Source organism: Furipterus horrens, unplaced genomic scaffold, assembly GCF_987537825.1.
Source record: "Furipterus horrens unplaced genomic scaffold, mFurHor1.1.pri manual_scaffold_4, whole genome shotgun sequence".
Taxonomy (NCBI): Eukaryota; Metazoa; Chordata; class Mammalia; order Chiroptera; family Furipteridae; genus Furipterus; species Furipterus horrens.
In genome coordinates this window covers 61,788,519-61,808,815 of record NW_028327174.1, presented here as the reverse complement: position 1 = coordinate 61,808,815, position 20,297 = coordinate 61,788,519, and the positions used below count along the sequence as shown (strand labels likewise).

At 37.2% G+C, this 20,297-nt stretch overlaps 1 protein-coding gene across 1 annotated transcript in view; it reads right to left on the bottom strand.

Annotated features, from left to right (window-relative positions):
* SRGAP1 (SLIT-ROBO Rho GTPase activating protein 1) overlaps nt 1-20,297 on the bottom strand; it is a 276,096-nt gene that overhangs the window by 153,831 nt on the left and 101,968 nt on the right. The window contains exon 2 of the mRNA XM_090273550.1: nt 4,744-4,939. Within this exon, the coding sequence (XP_090129676.1) occupies nt 4,744-4,939 (196 nt within the window). The remainder of the gene's footprint in view (nt 1-4,743; nt 4,940-20,297) is intronic.

Genomic DNA, 20,297 nt, shown 5'->3' with positions numbered 1-20,297 from the left:
TCAGAGCACTCAGGCAAAGGGCAGTGGTTGTATAGCAGACAATAAATACTTTCTGCTGACATTCCCTATCCACCCAGCCCAAGAAGTAAGCGTTGCCTTATTATATTCACTTCTATATATATCCTTTATGTTGAAATGGCCCATAAAGCCTTTGAGAACATTTCATACTTTTTTGTTTCCTCAGTGCCCTGCCCATAGTAAGCTTTAGTTATTATTTAATGCACTGACTAAACACTTGTTACTGCCTTAATAATAATAATAGTATTAGCAGCTATCATTATTGAGCACCTAATATAAGAAGAAGTTCAGAGGTCAAGAGGATGGAATATGGGTCTATACTGTCTAGGTTCAGCTCCCAGAACTATCACTTACTACATGATCTTGGCCAAATTATTTAACTTTTCTGTGCCTTCATTATTACTTCATTTGTAGAATGGATAAAATAACAGTACTTATAAGATTATTATGGGGATTATTTAAGTTAATATATTTAAAAATGCTAACTTAAATGCCTTAGATCCATAGCAAGTGCTAGATAAAGGTAACTCTTTTTACCCAGGGGCTGGTCTAAAGATTACATGCACTAACTCTGCTTAATACTTACACTACCATCTGAGGTGGAGAGTCTTTATATCCCCTCTGTCAATGATAGAACTGACCTTAGCAAGGCACAGTGATTTGCTGAACACCAAAGCTAGTGTCAGAGAATCTTTTTTTTTTTCTCATTATGTTCTTTTTGTTGTTGTTGAATTTATTGGGGTGACATTGATTGACAAAACTATATAGGTTCCAAGTGTAAAACTCAACAAAACATCTGCAATGTGGACCCATCACGCAAAGCAAAGTCTCTTTCCATCTCCATTTATTCCTCCTTTGCCCACCTCCACCTACCCAACCGCCTTGTCCCTCTGACTATCACTACACTGTTGTCTGTTTCATGTATTCATGCCTCTGTTTCTATTTTGTTTGTCAGTTTGTTTTATTCATTAGATTCAACTTATAAGTGAGATTATATGGTATTTCTCTTTCTCTGACTGGCTTATTTCACTAAGCATAATAATCTCCAAGTCCATGCATGCTGTTGAAAAAGGTAAGACTTTCCTTTTTTTTTTTTTTAATGGCCAAATAGTATTCCATTGTGTAAATGTACCACACCTTTTTTATCTACTTGTCTATTGGGGAGCACTTTCCATATCTTGGCTATTGTAAATAATGCTGCAATGAACATAGTGGTGCATGTATTCTTTGAAATTAATATTTTGGGTTTCTTTGGATAGATTCCCAGAACTGGTGTGCCAGAGAGTCTTAGAGTCCAGGGACTCTAACCCTTGGTCTTTGCATTATGCAGCGGCAATGTTAGGCCAAGGATGATTCTATATAATAAGCCTCCCCAACCTGAATAAGGGCTAGACTCTAAAAGTCCAGCTTAAATGATTGGTAAAGATACAGTGCTAAAGATTTAATAGTTCTGAAGAGGAGAAGAAATATTGTGTGTAGAACACATGTCAGCTATCAATCACATCAAGAACTCTGTCAAGTTTCTCATTTAATGATCACAAAGTCTCACTGTACAAGTTAGGAAACACAGGCTCAGAGAGGTTAAGTAACTTTACGAAAGGCACACTGTAGAGTCAGTATTCAAATGAGGTCTGTCTGACTACCCACCCTCAAGTTTTAACTGAGATATAATTGAGATATACCACTGTATAAGTTTAAGGTGTACAGCATAAGTTTTGACTTACAGATATTATGAAACGATTACTTGTCTGATTCTTTAATAAAGTCTGTTTTTGAGTTTTTCCTAATTCTGGTTTGTCCTTTCTGTAGATTTATTATTCATCTATCTTCAGTACCACATTTGATATTAAACTTACTCAGGTTGAAGCAAATCCCAACTTCCTTACCTTGTGAAGAAAATCAGTGAACAAACCAGGAGAAACAAAAAGTGGCAGCTATTACCAAGTACAGAACACAGAAGGTGACATTCAAAAATATTTACTGAATGGATGAATGAGCTGACTTCTTATTTGTAATCATTTTAAAAAAGGACAGTTATTATAAATGTGACTGTAGTACTGGCTCCAGTCTCCTCTTTCTAGCTCCAGTCTCTGTCAAGTACCTTTGACATTTATTCACCATGGAAATCATCACTAAGGTTTATTTCTATACTGGACCAACGTTAGAGGTTCAAGTCATGAAAATAAAGGGGGAGGAGAACCAGCTGGGTGGCTCAGTTGCCAGGAGCATCATCCCATACACCAAAAGGTTGCGGGTTTGATCCCGGGTCAGGGCACATACCTAGGTTGCGGGTTCGATCCCTGATTGGGGTGCATATCGGAGGCAACAGATTGATGTTTCTCTCTCTTTCTCTCTGTTTCCCTTCCTCTCTCTCTAAAATCAATAAACATATCCTCAGATGAGGACTTCAAAAACGTATTCCCTATGCAGTGTAGTTTTTTGCATTTGCTTCTGCAAAAGTACCCCAAGGATAGCTCCCACCCGCTACAAAGCCAAGAGTGAAGGCAAAGATGGGTATCTCTGAATCCCCCTCTGATATGGAGCTGGGCTGAGCAGACAGGCCTCCTTGTTGTCATCCAGTGTGGGTGGGTGGATGGTTTTCTGTTTTATCCTTTCACCGAGATAGCAGTTCTATGGGTCCTGATTTTAGGCTGGGATCCAGTGTGATAGGATTGGTGGAGGGAAATCCAAAGTCCAACTGTTTACCTTGCTCAGGCCTCATCTTCTGTTCCCACGTGGAACTAAAGAGTGGCTACAACTGCCAATATGGTTTTCAGTTCCCTCATCCTTTTCTGGTCCCTGGAAATTTCCCTTACTTTCCTATGAGGTTGGTTATACATTGAAAAGAATGTCTATTATATTTTAATTGGAATTTCTGGGAGTTCTGTGGCAGAAATATTTTTCAGATTACCTAGTCCAGTGCATTTTCAAAAATGAAAGACTGTGCTGCCTTTTTAATATCTCCTAAACAAGTCTATTTCTACCTGCAGTGCGGCTAGTCCATACCATACTGCACAAACCCCCTATATGGGTTCCCGTTCTTGACGATAGTGCCCCCTCCAGCCCAGTGCACAATCCTATCTAGAGTCTTTGTCATCCTTTTAAAATGCAGGTCTGACCAGGTCATCCTGCTACTTACAACTCTCCAAAGGTTTCTCACGCCCTCAGGATGAAATCCACACTGTTGCGTAGGACCCACAGGCCTCCATGATCTGGCACAGTTTATACTGTAGTGACGTAACTCAGCCCCTCACTACTCACTTTCCCCAGGTTACTTCCTGTCCTGCAAAGCTGTCCTATACCCCTTCCCTCTGGTCCCTTAGGCATGATGTTCCCCTTGCCTCAAACATCCTGCTCTGGTCTCTTAAATGGCCAACTTGTCCCTCAGGTCATCACTTATGTCTTACTTCTCCCTCTCCTTGACCTTCCCTTCCCACTGTCACTATAGGCTGGCTTTCTGTCAGGTGGTCCATGATGTGCTGCGTTTTCCCTGTTGTAGCACCTGGCTACTCTATTGGAGTTGTCTGCATACTTGTCTCTTTTTGTCTCTAGTATTTATTATACATTTCATTACCAGAAAAACCTGTAATTATTTTTTAAACAAATGAAGTACAATTGCTATAAGGTTTCATTGCACTCAATCATAAGCACTTTACCAAAGACCTTTATTTGAAATCAGTCTCAACTGCAATGACCATGAACATGTTGGGGGTGGGGGACTACACTCAAGCAACTCTGATTGTTTATTTTCATATAAAATCATGGCAGAAGCCCTGAGGTCTCTGCTTGAACACTTGACTATTTAAAGTTTGCCCCTCCAAATATATATATCTGTGGTAGATACCAACTCCTAGTGTTCCGTAATTAACTGGCCGGATAACTCAACTGGAGCATTGTCCTGACATGCCAAGGTTGTGGGTTTGATCTCTGGTCAGGGCACATACAAGAAGCAACCAATGACTGCATAAATGAGTGGGAAAATAAATTGATGTTTCTCTCTCCCTCCCTTCCTCTCTCTCTCTCAAAAACATTAAGTAAAAAAAATTTTCATGTTAAAAAAAGAAGTTTATAAACAATATAAACTTTATATTACCTTCGAATATAAAGTTGTGGACAAATATATATTTATTGAAAAAAGTATGAAGAGAATACTATTAATTTAAAGTGTGATAAATTGATGCTCATAAATGCAGATGGTTGCCTTTATGTATGGGGATACAGTAGTCCCTCTCTATATCGCGGTTCACTTATTGTGGCCTTACTGTATCGCGGGATTTTAAAAAATATTATATTTAATTATTTATCGTAGATTTTTTCGCTATGTCGTGGGATTTTGTGGTACTGCATACATATGTTGTTAAAGTTACGTATGCTTAAGAGTGTAGAATATGTTTAAGAACATAAATAGTGTTTATAAAAGTGTGGAAAAGGTTAATAAGGGAGTGGGAAAGGTTAATAAGGGACTGGGAATGGTTTATAAGTGTGTGGGAAGGGTTTATAAAGCCTTAAAATATATATAAATACTAAAATAAATGTAAGGTTCCTACTTCGTGGATTTTCACCTATCGCGGGGGAGTCTAGAACGTAATACCCATGAAAGTGAGGGAATACTATATGCCAATCCATAGCTTATGAGACAAAACAGAAAATTCTAAAACCAAAAAACATAAATGTGAAAGTAGGATATCGCCTTGGGAAGGTAAATCTGAGTCAAGCCTCTCTTACTTGTACTGCTGATGATCCTTAGTGCTTCTTGTTTTTGCCATGAACCTTTCTGCTAACTTCTCTAGGTTCCGAGAATACTCCGTCTCAATTTCAGCTTTCTTCCGGAAGAAATCTTGCAGGTCCTGGAGAAGCTGAACTCGCATCTCCGTTTGCTGCTCCAGGCATTTTTGTTGCTCTACCAGTTGAGCTCGAATTTCTAAGGAGAGAAGAGAATCCATTTGATGACTTCACAAAAATTACTGAGGTGTGCTGGTGTGTGCCAGATAAAAACCATGAACCCTATTGTACATTTAGCTCTGTATCGGACCTTTATGAGACTGCTGTGTCCAGGTTGGATCTTAAAATACGGTATCTGCTGATACTTTAAGAGACAAGCCTCTGGAAAGAATGTAATAAATTAAACAGAAACATGGGTTACATTTGCAATGCCACAAACATGCATGGAGTCATGAGGGAAAAAATTAAAGCCTTTCAGATAACAATTTGTAACATGTGACATTGTTGGGTAGCTGAGTACATTGTAATTTTTTCAACAGCATTTTACCTCAACTACCCCTTTTGAGCTTGAATGACAAAGCAGTGAGCATCATTTCTTCCAGACTCTGAACTACCACATGTTTGCCAGTTGGCACATACAGACACTGACATCTGGTAATTTTTATTTAGTGCATAAATTTCTAGTTTGTAAAACACACATAGCTTCAGGGTTAGTAGGGATGCTGTGCCCAAAAATAATTTCTTTTTACATCCAAAAATCCATTCATAAAGGGGCAATCCTCAGATTCCACTTTATTATTGTGTTCATCAAGGGCTCTTCACTGATACACATTGTTCAAACTAACAGCCTTATCGACACATAATCTTAAAATGAATTTTTTGACAATTTTAATACATCAGGAACACAAAGGTTAGTCATTTAGTGATTTAGCAAAAACACAAAAGCAGAAGTATGTCATGTAAAACTATCTGTAAAAGACTATAACAATGAAACACGTGTTTTGGAAAAATGAGATACAGTAACTAATGACTACTGATTTGTTTTTGTTCCGAGATCCAGGACTAACCTCCAAAGACAAGAATATTCATATTGGAAAAACTTTTTTATTTCATTTTTTCCAGTAAATAATCCCGAGAAGTAAGGGCTGAATCTAATTCAGTGGAGTTAATAGAAATCAGTGTCCAAATAACATCTCATCAATTTCTATTATTTTGCAATAAAGAATGACTCAGTTGATGATATAAATACATGCATACACTTGCCCATGTTTAATCAAGCTCATTAACAGTGATGGTCAAGTTCTGAATAGGGAGTCAGGAAATTTGCTCAATTTAATAATTAATTCCTAATAATAGTCAAATACTATTCTACACCTTATTGAAGTTAAGTACTAGTATATCCTCATTTTACAAATAAGAAACTGAGGTTTAATAAGATTAAATACTTTACTTAGGGACTTCAGCTAGTAAGTGGCGCCCCCCCGACCCCCCTACCACAACATCTAACCCAGGTCTGTCAGTCAGATTAATAGAACATTTCTGCCTGCCTTCCATCCATGCAACATGTTCTGAGCACCTGTAGTATGCCAGGCCTATATCCTGACAAAGAAGATTCACAATAACTATAAAACAAGGCCTCTGCCCCCAATAAGGTTATGTTCTAGGCAAAATTGTTTTAGGGAAACCTTGGCAGAAGATAGGAGAGTATTTCGCAAGTGTCTTCTCTTAAGTTTCTCCACTTCTAGTTTGGGGGATCCTATTATTAATCTCATAGAAGTGTGGTAAACACATGAGTGAATACGTTATTATAGGTTTTTAACTACCATGAACAGCATCTGGTTTTCAGTTAATCAAAGTAAGTGTTTTTCAATACAACATTATTATAATCTTGTCTGCCAAACTCTTTCACCCATGAATCAAGAACTATTTTTGTTTCATAAAGAAAAAAAAATCAAGAGTGGGAGTATTTCTCATTCAGGAATCCCAGTAAGTCTTTTAAGATTTACTAATTTTAGCACATCTTGCTGTGCTAAGAGAGAATAAATCAATTGGCTTAGGCTGTCAACTAGGTGTGTGTGCGTGTGTGTGTGTGCATGCACAAGCGTGTGTGTGTGTGTGTGTTAAGCTGCCTTAGCACTGAATAAGAAATAAAAGTGGGACTTCTGGTTGAGATAGAGGCTCAGGTAAACACACTTCGCCTCTGTGCACAACTACAGCAAAAATTACAACTAAGCTACAAAACAAATATCACCCTGCTTAGTCAGAAAACTGAGCTATATGGAAGTCCGACAACAAAGGATTTAGAGAAGCCACATTCATCCAGACAGGCAGGAAGGGTGGAGACATGGAAAGGTGTGGAGAGGTGGAGAGGTGCCAAGAGGCACAGAGACATGGTGGAAGGAGCAGTCCCACATTCATGTGTACTGGATAAAAATTGGGAGAGATACCTCCAGACCACCAGACCTAGATTGCTCTATCCAGCAAAGATATCATTCAGAATGAAAGGGCAGATAAAGTGCTTCCCAGACAAAGTAAGATAAAGGAGTTCATCATCATCAAACCTAATATTATTATATAAAATGTTAAAGGGAACCATATAAGAAAAAGAAGATCAAAACTATGAAAATCAAAATGGCAACAAATTGACAACTGTCAACGCTTGAATCTAAAAAACAAACTAAGTAAACAAGCAGAACAGGAACAGAATTGTAGATATGGAGATCATTTGAAGGGTTATCAGTTGGGAGGGAGAAGGGGAATAATGGGGAGAAAGGTGCAGGAATAAGAAGCATAACTGGTAGGTACAAAATAGACAGGGAGATGTTAAGAACAGTATAGGAAATGAAGAAGCCAAAGAACTGACATGCACAACCCACGGACATGAACTAAGGGAGGGGGAGTTGCTGGAGAGAATAGGGGTACTGGGGGAAGGGGATTAAAGGAGAGAAAACTGGAACAACTGTAATAGAATAGTCAATAAAATATGTTTTAAGAAAAGAAATAAAAGTGTCTGAGAGTGCAAATCTCATCAAAAGTACACAAAGCTAAATGACTTCTTTCAGTCTTATTCTTAGATAGTCTCTTGCTTGCTTCCATCAGGGTTCAGAATCAAAACCTCAAAACCATCGAGTTTTGAGAAAGAAGACTGTATTTAAACAGTTAAAACCTCATCCTCATATTTCAAGGAATAACTGTTACTTCATGGTATCTGTAATTTTCTCATCAAAATAATACACTGGCAGCATTTCCAACAATGAAAATGTGGAGGGACAGGACCTAGAATATGGCTGAGAGAAAACAAAATATGCTCCAAAAACTGGAGAAGGAGAACCCATCTGATTGCATCTTTAATTTAGACAAGTTTAGGACACGTGAGGAAGAGATTATTTAAAATAAAAAGATCGTAAGGGGAAAAAATCAGTATAAAAGTACTATACCATAAGAAATGTCTTGTCAGGAAGAGAAAAACTCTAGGTTCCTTAAATCACTTCAGAGGCACAAGGCAACACCTACAGTGGGTCACCTCCTTGCACATATAGTGTGGTTTTACTAATATGACCTCATTAGATTTGATCCAACCTAATATAACACCAAAAAATTTAAAAGGTTTTTAAATAAATGAGTGAAATCAATGCTTGTTCATGTAAATTTTGGTCTGTTCCTCAGAACATATAAAAGCAGCTCATGATACACTGGGCCCCACCCTACCAGTCCTTGTGATGGGGCCACAGGTGCCTACAGAGCATCACACCACTGTTAGCCCAGGTACCACAGCAGCATGAGGGCTGGGGCAAATGAAAACATCACATGAAAGTGTGATTTCTAGGAAAAGTGTGAGCCTATTTCTGTAGAAGGAATTGCAGTTTCCTTCCCTCCTGCAGATTCCTCGGGGCCCTTCCTGTCAGCTAGCTCTCCCAGATTAGTATCTACCTGCACCATTTCATCAGACTCAAGCTTCATATTAATTTAGTTAACCAAGCCATGGCTGCACTCTTATTTTGGGTTAGGCAGAGTCTTAGGCACTGGAGTTACAAAAATGTGTAAGATACAGCTTCCTTTAGTAGGGAAGGCAAACCCTAAGTTGATAATACTGGTGTCCAGAGCTCAGTGCTACAATAAAGGAATGCACCAGGAAGCTATGGAAAATGGAGCTGACCTAGACCATGGATGAGCTGGGAAGACATAATGCCCTGAGAGATTAGTCACAAGATATACAGTTGTAACCACTAAGAAAGTGAAATGCAGCCCATAGAAAGGGAGAAAATATTTGCAAATCATGTATGAATAAGCAACTTATATCTAGAATAGGAACTTGTATCTAAAATGGGGGGAAAATGGAATAATATGAAATAGAATGGTGTTGGAGGAGTGCTCCATAGATACCCTGGAGCAAATGAAGCCTGAAACATTGCTGGAGGCAAAAAAAAAACAAAACTGATCCTGTCCTGTGTTAGGCACATCATGAGAAGGCAGGGTTCTTCAGAAAAGACAATGATGGGAAACGCAGAAGGCAGCAGGAAGAGAGGAAGACCAGTTATGAGATGGACTGACTCCATAAAAGAAGCCACAGGTATGAGTCTACAGGAGTCCAACTAAAAAATGGGCTCAGGATCTCAAAAGACATTTCTCTAAAGAAGATGTACAAGTGGCGGAAAGCACCTGAAAAGTGGCTCAACTCATTACCATCAGGAAGGTGCAAATCAAAAGCACAATGAGATACCTCATCACTTCCACTAGGACGACTATCATCAACAGGACAGATAATAACAAGTGCAGTTGAGGATGTAAAGAAACTGAACCCCTCATGTACTGCTGGTGGGAATGCAAAATGGTATAGCCACTTTGGAAAACTATCTTGCAATTCCTGAAATGTCGGGTTAACACAGACTCAACAAATCTACTCTCAGGTATATATCCAAGAAAAATGAAACCATAATTTCACACAAAAACTTGTACACAAGCATTTATAGCAGTATTATTAAGAGCTGAAAGGTGGAAGCAACCTAAATGTCCATCAAGTAACAAAGACATAAACAAAATGTGACCATAAAAAGGAATGAAGTACTGATTCATGGTACAACATGGATTAACTTTGAAAATAGAAGCACAGTGAGTGAACTAATCACAAAAACCACATTGGTCCCATTAATGTGAAATGTCCAGAACAGACTAATGCATAGAAACAGAAAATAGATTAGTTATTGAGTAGGGCTGAAGGAGTTGGGGGAAATGGGAGGTGACTACTAAGGGGTGCAGGGTTTCATTTTGGGGTGATGAAAATGTTCTCAAAGTGGTTGTGGTGCTGGTTACTAAATTATGAATATACTAAAATTCAGTGAATTGTGTATAGTACACGCTTGAGTTGGAGAAGACATGTGAATTATATCTAAATATAGAAGTAATGTTAACAAAAGACACACCGTGGTATCACAATTTCATGAATTTTTGGTTATTGAGACACTTTAGAGAATGGTAATTGTAATAACAAATTAAGTCCTCATATTTCCATGCCTAGTACTTTTCAGTAGTTTATCAAATTAGATAATACACGGGCAAAGGCTTTCAAACAATGTCTTCACAAAATGGCTCTTGCTTCAAGATTTTGATGTCATTCTGAATTTATCTATAAACTAGGATAGTAAATTTACTTATTAGCCAGTATCATTTGTATATTACTTGTTATAATTTCTAATGGCATAGGAAACATCTGCCTAATAGAACATTAGGTGAGGCTGGCTTGCTGCCGTGGCTCCCAAATGCACAAATAGCACAATCTCTTTTATGCTGAAAAATGGCATCTTGAGAAGGCTCTAATCAGTCATTACTTAAACTTAGGGCAGAACCTACTAAATAAAAATAATGATCTTTTTAACAGGGATAAAATTTACATTTTAAAAAATGACTTAATTATTTCATTTCTGTTCTACCCAAGCATCACCACAGAATGAATCAACATCAATCATCCAACAAGAATAATATACAAAAAGTGTTTGTTCAAACTACTCAATTAATTTGTAAAAAAACAAACAAACAAACAAACAAAACCTTTTAGTTCCTCTAAGCAATAAAAATCCGCTAATATTTACCAAACACAATGGAATTGCCTAGGAAAGGAAGAAATGAGGGTGTATCCCCCTATTGCTCTGGTAAAGGGTAATCCTAACCCTTACAATAAATTTATGTGAGATCACAGAATGAGGCTGTTTTTCTAATGTTACTGAATGCCCAGGATTAGAACATAAAATTGATAGATTAGATATGATACTCATGATTAGCAAATAAAACCACAACATTTCTAAAGCATCACAAATCATCTCAATTATTTCATAATCTTGTTTGGCTAGATGTTCCTTATAGTATCAAAAGGCTACATTCTGTTTGGATGTATCAGTACCTTTACCCAAAAGATGTAAGAAATTTTCCCAACAGACAGATGAGAATGCCATTAAGAGAAGAACCCAATGAGACTCTAACTGGTTCTATCAATTGTTCACATACTCTGTGCTCCTGTGAAAACATATACAACCTTGCAGCCACTGGGTAGCTAAACTTAGGTACAAACTTTTGTGAAATGTGTTTTTTAAGCTAGAAATCTGGGCAAAAAAAAAAAAAAAATTCACACTTTTTTTTTTTTAGTGAATGAACTGAATGAATAAGCAAAGGCCATGCGTTCATTCCTCTAGAAATCTGAACCCCAGATTTATGCTTCTGTTACACTGTGTACAAAAATTTGGCAATATCAGGATAACCCAGGTTGGAGTTACAGTTCCACCTATTATAAGGCATGTGACATGTGTTAAATCACTTAATGTCTCAAAGTTTCATCTTGTAAACTCACAAGGACTGGTGAGCATTAAATGAGAGATGTAAGTGAAAATCATGCTGTGCTCTGAAAACCACTAGGAACAGATGGAGATGTTATTACTACTAGTATCAGTAGGCTTTCATTTGAAAAATATTTATTGAATACTTCCTTGTGCCAGACTCCTTATTACAAGTAGCTGTAAATAACAGACTGAAAGTCAGGAGCCCCATTCTCTGAGAGGAGACAGGCAATGGAAACAGAGAGAGCTAGTGACCTTTGGGGTATAGCGTATGAATGTCAAGGAGCAATGAGAGGTACGAATGTGTGTAGGGGGTGCCATGGTCATTTAATATTGGAATTAAAGTGTTTAGACATACTGGGTTTTATAAAAGATATTACTGAAATTAATTTTACCTGTTCATCTGTTTCTTTTTACTTTTTTAAATGACCACTAAAAATGCCTACAATTAAAAATGTGGCTCACCTGTAGGATCATGCTCCTCTAAGACACGAGTGAATTGGTATCTCAGTGTCTCCTAAGAGGAGTCTGAAATGTGAAGTTCCCATCAGAAAAGGTCTTTGAAGAGCTAGCAAGCTTGATCAGAAAACAAGATGTATCCACAAAGCAAATATGGGATAAAATAGAGAGTATCAGGACACCCATTTCAGTTAGAGGTGTGAACTTGGAGGAGTAACTATCTATGTGGAACTCATGTTCCTAAACTGTAAAATGTCTCTAATCATAATTGCCATATTCCAAAGGCAATGGGAGACTTCAATGAATGAGATATGAAAAGACCTCAGAAACAAAAAAGAAAATACCATTTACTATAGCAACAAGAAAAATAAAGTACCTAGGAGTAAACTTAACCAAAGAGATAAAAGACCTGTACTCTGAAAATTACATAACATTGAAGAAAGAAATTAGGGAAGATACAAATAAGTGGAAGCAAATACCATGTTCTTGGATGGGAAGAATCAACATCATCAAAATGGCCATACTACCCAAAGCAATTTACAGATTCAATGCAATCCCTATTAAAATACCAATGACATATTTCACAGACCTAGAACAAATACTCCATAAATTCATATGGAACCAAAAAAGACCCCAAACAGCCAAAGCAATCTTGAGATGGAAGAACACAGCAGGAGGAATCACAACACCAGATATCAAACAATACTACAAAGCCACTATGATCAAAACAGTCTGGTACTGGCATAAGAACAGACATATAGATCAGTGGAACAGAATAGAGAGTCCAGAAATAAACCCAGGCCTCTATGGTCAACTAATATTTGATAAAGGAGGTAGAAACATAAAATGGAGTGAGAAGAGCCTCTTTAACAAATGGTGCTGGGAGAACTGGATAGGGACCTGCAAAAAAAATGAAACTAGACCACCAACTTACACCGCACACGAGAATAAACTCAAGATGGATCAAAGATTTAAATGTAAGCCGTGACACCATAAAAGTCCTAGAGGAAAACATAGGCAAGAAAATATCAGATATCTCATGTAACAATTTCTTCACGGATACATCTCCTAAAGCAAGAGAAATAAAGGAAAAAATAAATAAATGGGATTACATCAAACTAAAGAGTTTCTGCTCAGCAAAAGAAAACATCAGCAAGATGAAAAGGAAACCAAGCATATGGGAAAACATATTTGCCAATGACATCACAGACAGGGGACTGATTTCCAAAATATATAAAGAGCTGATACGACTCAACATCAAGAAAACAAACAACACAATTAAAAAATGGGCAAAGGACCTGAACAAACACTTCTCCGAAGAGGACATACAGAAGGTCCATAGACACATGAAAAAATGCTCAACATCATTAGCCATCAGGGAGATGCAAATAAAAACCACAATGAGATACCATTTTACACCTGTCAGAATGGCCATCATCAACAAATCAACAAACAACAAATGCTGGCGAGGATGTGGAGAAACGGGAACCCTACTGCACTGTTGGTGGGAATGCAGACTGGTGCAACCACTATGGAAAACAGTATGGAATTACCTCAAAAGATTAAAAATGGAACTGCCTTTTGAACCAGCGACTCCACTACTGGGATTATACCCGAAGAATCCTGAAACCCTAATTCAAGAGAACTTATGCACCCCCATGTTCATTGCAGCACTGTTTACAATAGCTAAGTACTGGAAACAGCCTAAGTGCCCATCTGTAGATGAGTGGATCAAAAAACTGTGGTACATTTACACCATGGAATACTATGCAGCAGAAAGAAAGAAGGAACTCCTGCCATTTGCAACAACATGGATGGAACTAGAAAGAATTTTGCTTAGTGAAATAAGCCAGGCAAAGAAAGAAAAATACCATATGACATTACCTAATACAGGAAACTAAAGAACAACACAAACAAAAGAACTAAATAGAACAAAGAGCAGAATAGCAGTCAATAGGGGGGAGGGGGGAGGGAGAGAAGGGGGATAAGTAAGGGAAGGGTTTAGTCAAAGAACATGTATAAATGACTCATGGACATGGACAACGGGGAGGGATATGATTGCGGGAGAGGGGGTGGGTTGGGCGTGGGAGAGAAATTGGGAGAAAAGGGGACAACTGTAATTGAAAAACCAAAAATAAAAAAAAATTAAAAAAAGACTTTCCCATTATGTAAAGCACTGTAATGGCCGATTATCATAAAATGTGTTGTGAAAAGAGAAAAAAAGTTCTGCATTTGATGGTATCAACTACACAAGTTAAAGGACTTTCAGAAAAGGAAAGATCATGGGCCATCCTAGCTTTACAGGGTCTTGGCCTTGCACTGCCTTTAAAAGATATGTGGGATTTGGAGGACTGTGCAAATTTGGGAAATGAAAATATAGTTCCTTAAATATTTTTGATACCCTGGCCCAAAAGAGTCAGGTTCTGGGGCAGGAAGTTTGGGGTGACTGGACATAATGTAACCATCTAGGCAGTGCCCCATGGAAAATATAAAATATAAATCCCTAAAGTCCTTTTCTAATTTTGAATTTATGATATCACCAATACCTTCAACAAACTAAATGACACAGACATGTATGAAATCAGGTTGTTTCCATTCTAAGCTCAAAATCATGGCCTCAGCCTAAACTCTAGAGATGATTAACCTATTTGTGAGTAGAGTTATGATAAAACCATTTAGAATAAAATAAGGTAAGAAACTGTCCTCTCAGCACAGTTAATCCTCATTGTTTCAGAAGTGAAAGTAAAGTCAATTTCACATTTCTGACACTTAAAGAAAGGCTGTGTCCATTTTTCTAAGTTTTCATTATAATACCCTCATTTGAAATGTTAACCTCTACTATTTTAGAGTAAAATTTATCACAAAAAAAATCAGTTTTCATAGCTTTTGAAAGCCAAATACTTTATTTTGGTCTAGATAACATTTTTAGGTAAAGTATGAAAAACAAATGTGCACTTCTTATTTTTTTTTTTTCAGAGGAATGCTGGCCAGGATAAAAAGACAATAAATTAAGGTGATCAATTATTGCAGTTTAACTCGTCGTTGGCAGCCGTCCGTCTCGAGAGACGATGGTGTAGCTTCTTAAGAGTCTATCTGCACCGCCGAGAATGGCTGTGCAGTCTGACTCGGGAGTGACACGGTATCTGTCTCCTCCCGTGTTGAATCGACATCTTGCGATGACGCTGGAGTGTCCTCTCCAGCGAAGCTGAAGCTACTGTAGGAAAGGCCAGTTTAAGAAAGTACAGATCTGAATGATTCACTATAGTGCATTTGTTTAGAAGGCACAAGAGGCAGGATTTCATTAACTTCCCCATAATTAAGCAAGGACATTTAAGACCCTATTAGTAGATTGATTTTTACTAAAAGAAAAAGATAAGTGTGTGGAAATCATTGATCTGTACAGAGTACAAAGATTTACATTTTAGAATGTCTGTGTTACTGACAAAGATTCAAGGCATTCTCTAAATGTAGACTTTCCTGATCTAATTCAATGTGAAGGCTCATGGCGTAAACATAAAATCTTGCACATGTTTTTCTCCGAATAACTTTTAAGAATGAAAAACTTTGAAACTAGTTTAAGTCTTTTGTACTGAATTAATTGCAAATTGAAGTTTTTTCAAATAAAGGCTATTTCCTTTATTGCAGTAATTACAATTTCGAATTGTCTATTAGAATACAGTTTAACCTCCCAAGCAATTTACCATTTACATTGAGCAGAAGAATATTTATAGAGTTCCTACTAGGTTCCAGATCCTGAGATAAATACTTGATATAGCTTAGCTCATTTAATTCTTACAGTAATCATAATCCTATTACCCGGTGTCTCCATTACACAGAAGAGGAAGCACAGAGAGGTTAAGCATTTTGTCCAAAGTTATACAATTAATAAGTACTAAAGCTTGAATTCCTATTTAGGTTTATCTGACTCCAAAGTCCACGATATAAAATTATAATGCTCAACAGTTACAAAAAGTGTTACTACAGAAAGCAACAAGCCAAGTGATCCAGGCCTGGATTTCTAATAATTTGTTAGAATGTATATAGATGCTGTAAACTGTATAACTACTAATGTATCAAATAAAAGTTTAAGTGCCAAGTGTCTAACATCATTTAGAAAAGCAATGATCGCATTTCTACCCTTTAAAGTAAGGAAGCCAAAACTAACCCCACCCCCCCAAAAAAGAGATTCAAAAAAATTTTTTTTAACTAGCTAAGTAGCTAATGCCAATTCCCCAGTATTACCTGAATGTCATGATGCCATGGCTTTAAGAGAAAGTACATGTAATCAATTGTTTTTGTTTTAAAATCATTATTGTACTATTACTATCATGTTATAATTACTGTAATGCCTAGAATTATACAGATTACAAACTACTGCCTTGAAAACAAAAATCATGTCTCAATTTTCACATAGCACATATTATTCAATAACTCTCTGGTAAATGTTTGCTTCAGTCAAGATAATAACTAATCAAAATGCTTACTTAGGCACACATGGACTTAGGACTCAAATTTTGCTAATTCATAAAATGGTTTTCCTTTTCTCTCTTCCTACAACCCACTGCTCTATCACTACCTCTTCATTCTTTGTTCCATGTGGTCCTTCTGGCATCCAGCAAGGTTTCTCCCATAAACAACATCCTATTTGGTCAACAGTGGAAAAGAACTTCAGTTAACTGCACTGAATATCATAATGTTTTAAACATGTCTCAAACAGAAGTGTATTTTATATGTCTACATCTACCATAAGAGATCTTCACCTAAGAAAGTAAGAAAGGAAACAACCATTATTTCACTTAATTTTCTTTAGATTTCTATTACAGACTTTGGCAACTGCATATCTTATTACGGTTCAACTACAGTTCAATAAATAAGAGCTCAAATAACCTCTGGCTCCAAGTGAACTAAAACTCTGACTCTGGAGTGGACAGAAGGGAACCAGGATGTAGTCTAGTTAGCCATGGTTTCTCAGCATTCACTGCACAACTGAAAGCCACAATCTGGACCACAGAAAATATACTTTTCAAGCTCACCTTGGCTGGGCACCTCAGTTGCTTAGACCATCGTCCTGAAACACCAAGGTTGAGGGTTCAATTTCGGCCCAGGCACACACAAGAATCAACCAATGAATGCATCGGTAAGTGGAACAACAAATTGATGTTTCTCTCTCTCTCTAAAATCAATTTAAAAAGCCTTAAAGAGATGGCAATTTTAAAAATCAGCTATATATGTACTAATATGTACATAATCAATTTATATATATGCCACATATATAATTGGCCCAGCCCCTGCTTAACTTGTCACCCTGCAGAAAATAACAAACTGCCATCCATATAATTTCCCTGAACTCTCCAGACTCATACCCCTGGGTCTTTGCACAAACCACTCCTTTTTCCCATATTTTCCCCAAATATATAGTAACATTTTTCAAGCCTAAGCAAATACTGAATATCAGCCAGCTTTGTTTAAAAGTCAGAAACATTAATTTCTTCTTTATTAGTTTATCTCCTCAAAGTACAAAAAAATGCCCAATTTGATAGACCATCTATGCATTGGGTTGGCCAAGAAGTTCATTTGTTTTTTTCTGTAAGATGATTCTAGTAGCGCTTAGCTGTCTTTAACTTCATTTGAAACAATTTTGTTAGATTGTATTGTGACAGCTATCATTTAACATGCATTAAAAAAAAAAAAACAACTTACCAAACTGGTGATTTTTAGTGTAGCTATTTTAATATTGAAGATGGAAGAAAATACAGAACATTTTTGGCATATTATGCTTTATTATTTCAAGGAATGTAAAAACACAACTGAAACATAAAAGAAGATTTGTGCAGTGTATGGAGAAGGTGCTGCGACTGATAGAATGTTTCAAAAGTGGTTTGCGAAGTTTCATGCTGGAGATTTCTCACTTGACAATGCTCCATGGTCCAGTAGACCAGTTGAAGTTGATAGTGATCAAATCGAAACATTAATTGAGAACAATCAACATTGTACCATGCAGGAGATAGCCAAATATCCAAATCAAGTTAATGGTGAAAATAAAAAGTCTTTTATTTTATGGAAAAAAACCATATGAACCTTTTGGCAAACCCCCTATTAACCATAATATGGAGGTGGGCAAAAGTAGGTTTACAGCTGTGAGTACATGAAACACAGTTTATTCTTTTATTATTATTTATTAATTATTGTATTGTTTTCCATATGAACAATTGTAAACCTACATTTTGCCCACTTCTGTATTCTTCTGTTTTATCCTTATATATGAGTCAAAATGTATAACAAGTGTACTTCTAGTTCTACATCCAACTTTAACCCACATAATCTGAAAAAAATTGAAATTCACAATGTTTATTCAACAATGTTCACTTGACAAGTGAACAGTGAGGATCAAAATGCTTACACTACTCATCTGACAAATATTTACTGAGCATCTTGCAGGGACTAGGCTCAGGAGAGACAAAGATGACTGTATTGCTTTTTGTCCTTAGGGTCTACCAGGTTAGCTCCTGGTCTACACACAGGAAAGCAATTAACTATCATATTTATAATGTAATCCACAAGACTTATAATGGAAGCATGAAGAAAGTACTGTGAGAACAACACACAAGAAGGACAACAAATGCTGTCCAGGAAAATCAGGGAAGGCTCTGAAATGACACTTGAACAAGCAGCTACGTAGGAATATGCTAAGTTGGAGGCGGGGCAATTATGTGGATGGCAGTCTGTTATTTTCTGCAGGGTGACAAGTTAAACAGAGGCTGGGCCAATTATTAGAAAATTTAAAGTTACACATTCTATAAGATAAGGGATCCTATCTTTATTCACCTCTTTATTCACGTAGTATAAGGAATGCTTCGATTTATTTAACAAGTTAAAAACAAAAGCATATTATTCACAGAAAAGATAGCTGTAGACCTATATTCTAACTGATGACACTATCAGGAAATGACATTTCCTGCCAAATTTTGAAAACAGATGAAAAAAACCCCACCTTTTATGCTAATGTGGATAAGAAAGGGCAGAGTCAGCTATATTCAATAGACACTGAGGATATGGAATGGAAGTACCATAATGTGATCAGTATGACCCCTTATTTCACTATAATTAGATTTAACTTTTAAAGTAACTTAAAAATACAAATTATTTAAAACACCTATCTTCTACCATTCTTGTTTTCTTTGGTCCATTCATCTTGCAATTTACTGTGGAAAGATAAACTTCTTAAAAGATATTGTATTTTTTAATCTTTACAACAAAGCAGTTCAAAAATAGAGAAGAGGCTGACAGATCTGGGTGGGGAGCTCGGGGTGGGTGGAGGTGGAAGAAGATATAAGGGGGATAAATGGTGACGGGAAAAAAACCACTAAGGAAAAAATTCTAGCATTTTCTAATCTTATACCTCATCATAAACTCTTTCTAGAACATCAAATATTGCCTCTGCCACGCCCACTCTTTTACACAGCTGCTCTTATCTGGAAGAGCTTCATTTTTAAACATGATCCGATGCACAAACAGCTCTTGTGCATTCTTAAGAAATATAAACCCTCCTCCCTACAAATCCCGAGTATCACTTAGCTCTTCCCTCTCTCCCCAATTATGCATCCATAAGCTAAACACTGGCTTTTAATTGCATCTTTTTCCCCAGCTCCCTGCCCACACTCTGTACCCTCTCTGTTAAATTCCTGTGTCTTGGGTAAGAGGCAGAAGGATTAAAAAGATGGAAACAGAAAGCGATGGACAGGGAGACTGTGGGAAGAGGGAAGATGGAGGTGTAGGGTGGGGTGGGATGGGGTAAAGAGAAATCCAGCTTAATGAGAAAGCAAAGAAATGAATCAAGGAAAGCAAGAGGAATAAGACAGGGAAAAGGAGGTATATGTGAGCAAAGGGGGCAGGTAAGGAATAGGAAACAAATGTAGAGTAAGTGATGAAGGTCATCAGGAAGTCACTGAATCAGACTTGGGTGCTGGAGGGGCTTTGAGAATGCTCTGGTCTCCTCATGCTTGTCTTCAGTCTCTTGAATTTTTGAAAGGTACATTTTGCTTTTTAACAAAGTTCAGACATCAGACTTCAGTCTTGGGCCAGCATGAAAATAACATTTCAAGGACAACATAAAGAACAGTTTCTTTTTCGCATTATAACCTGAATGTAGGTTGTTCAGAGTTATAAGATCCCTCTGCCCATCCTTCCAGGCCTTGAGAAACTCAGGTGAAGTCAAAATTGGTCCTAAATGTGTAACTTCAATTTTAATGGAACTTGCCATGAAAAGCATCCATG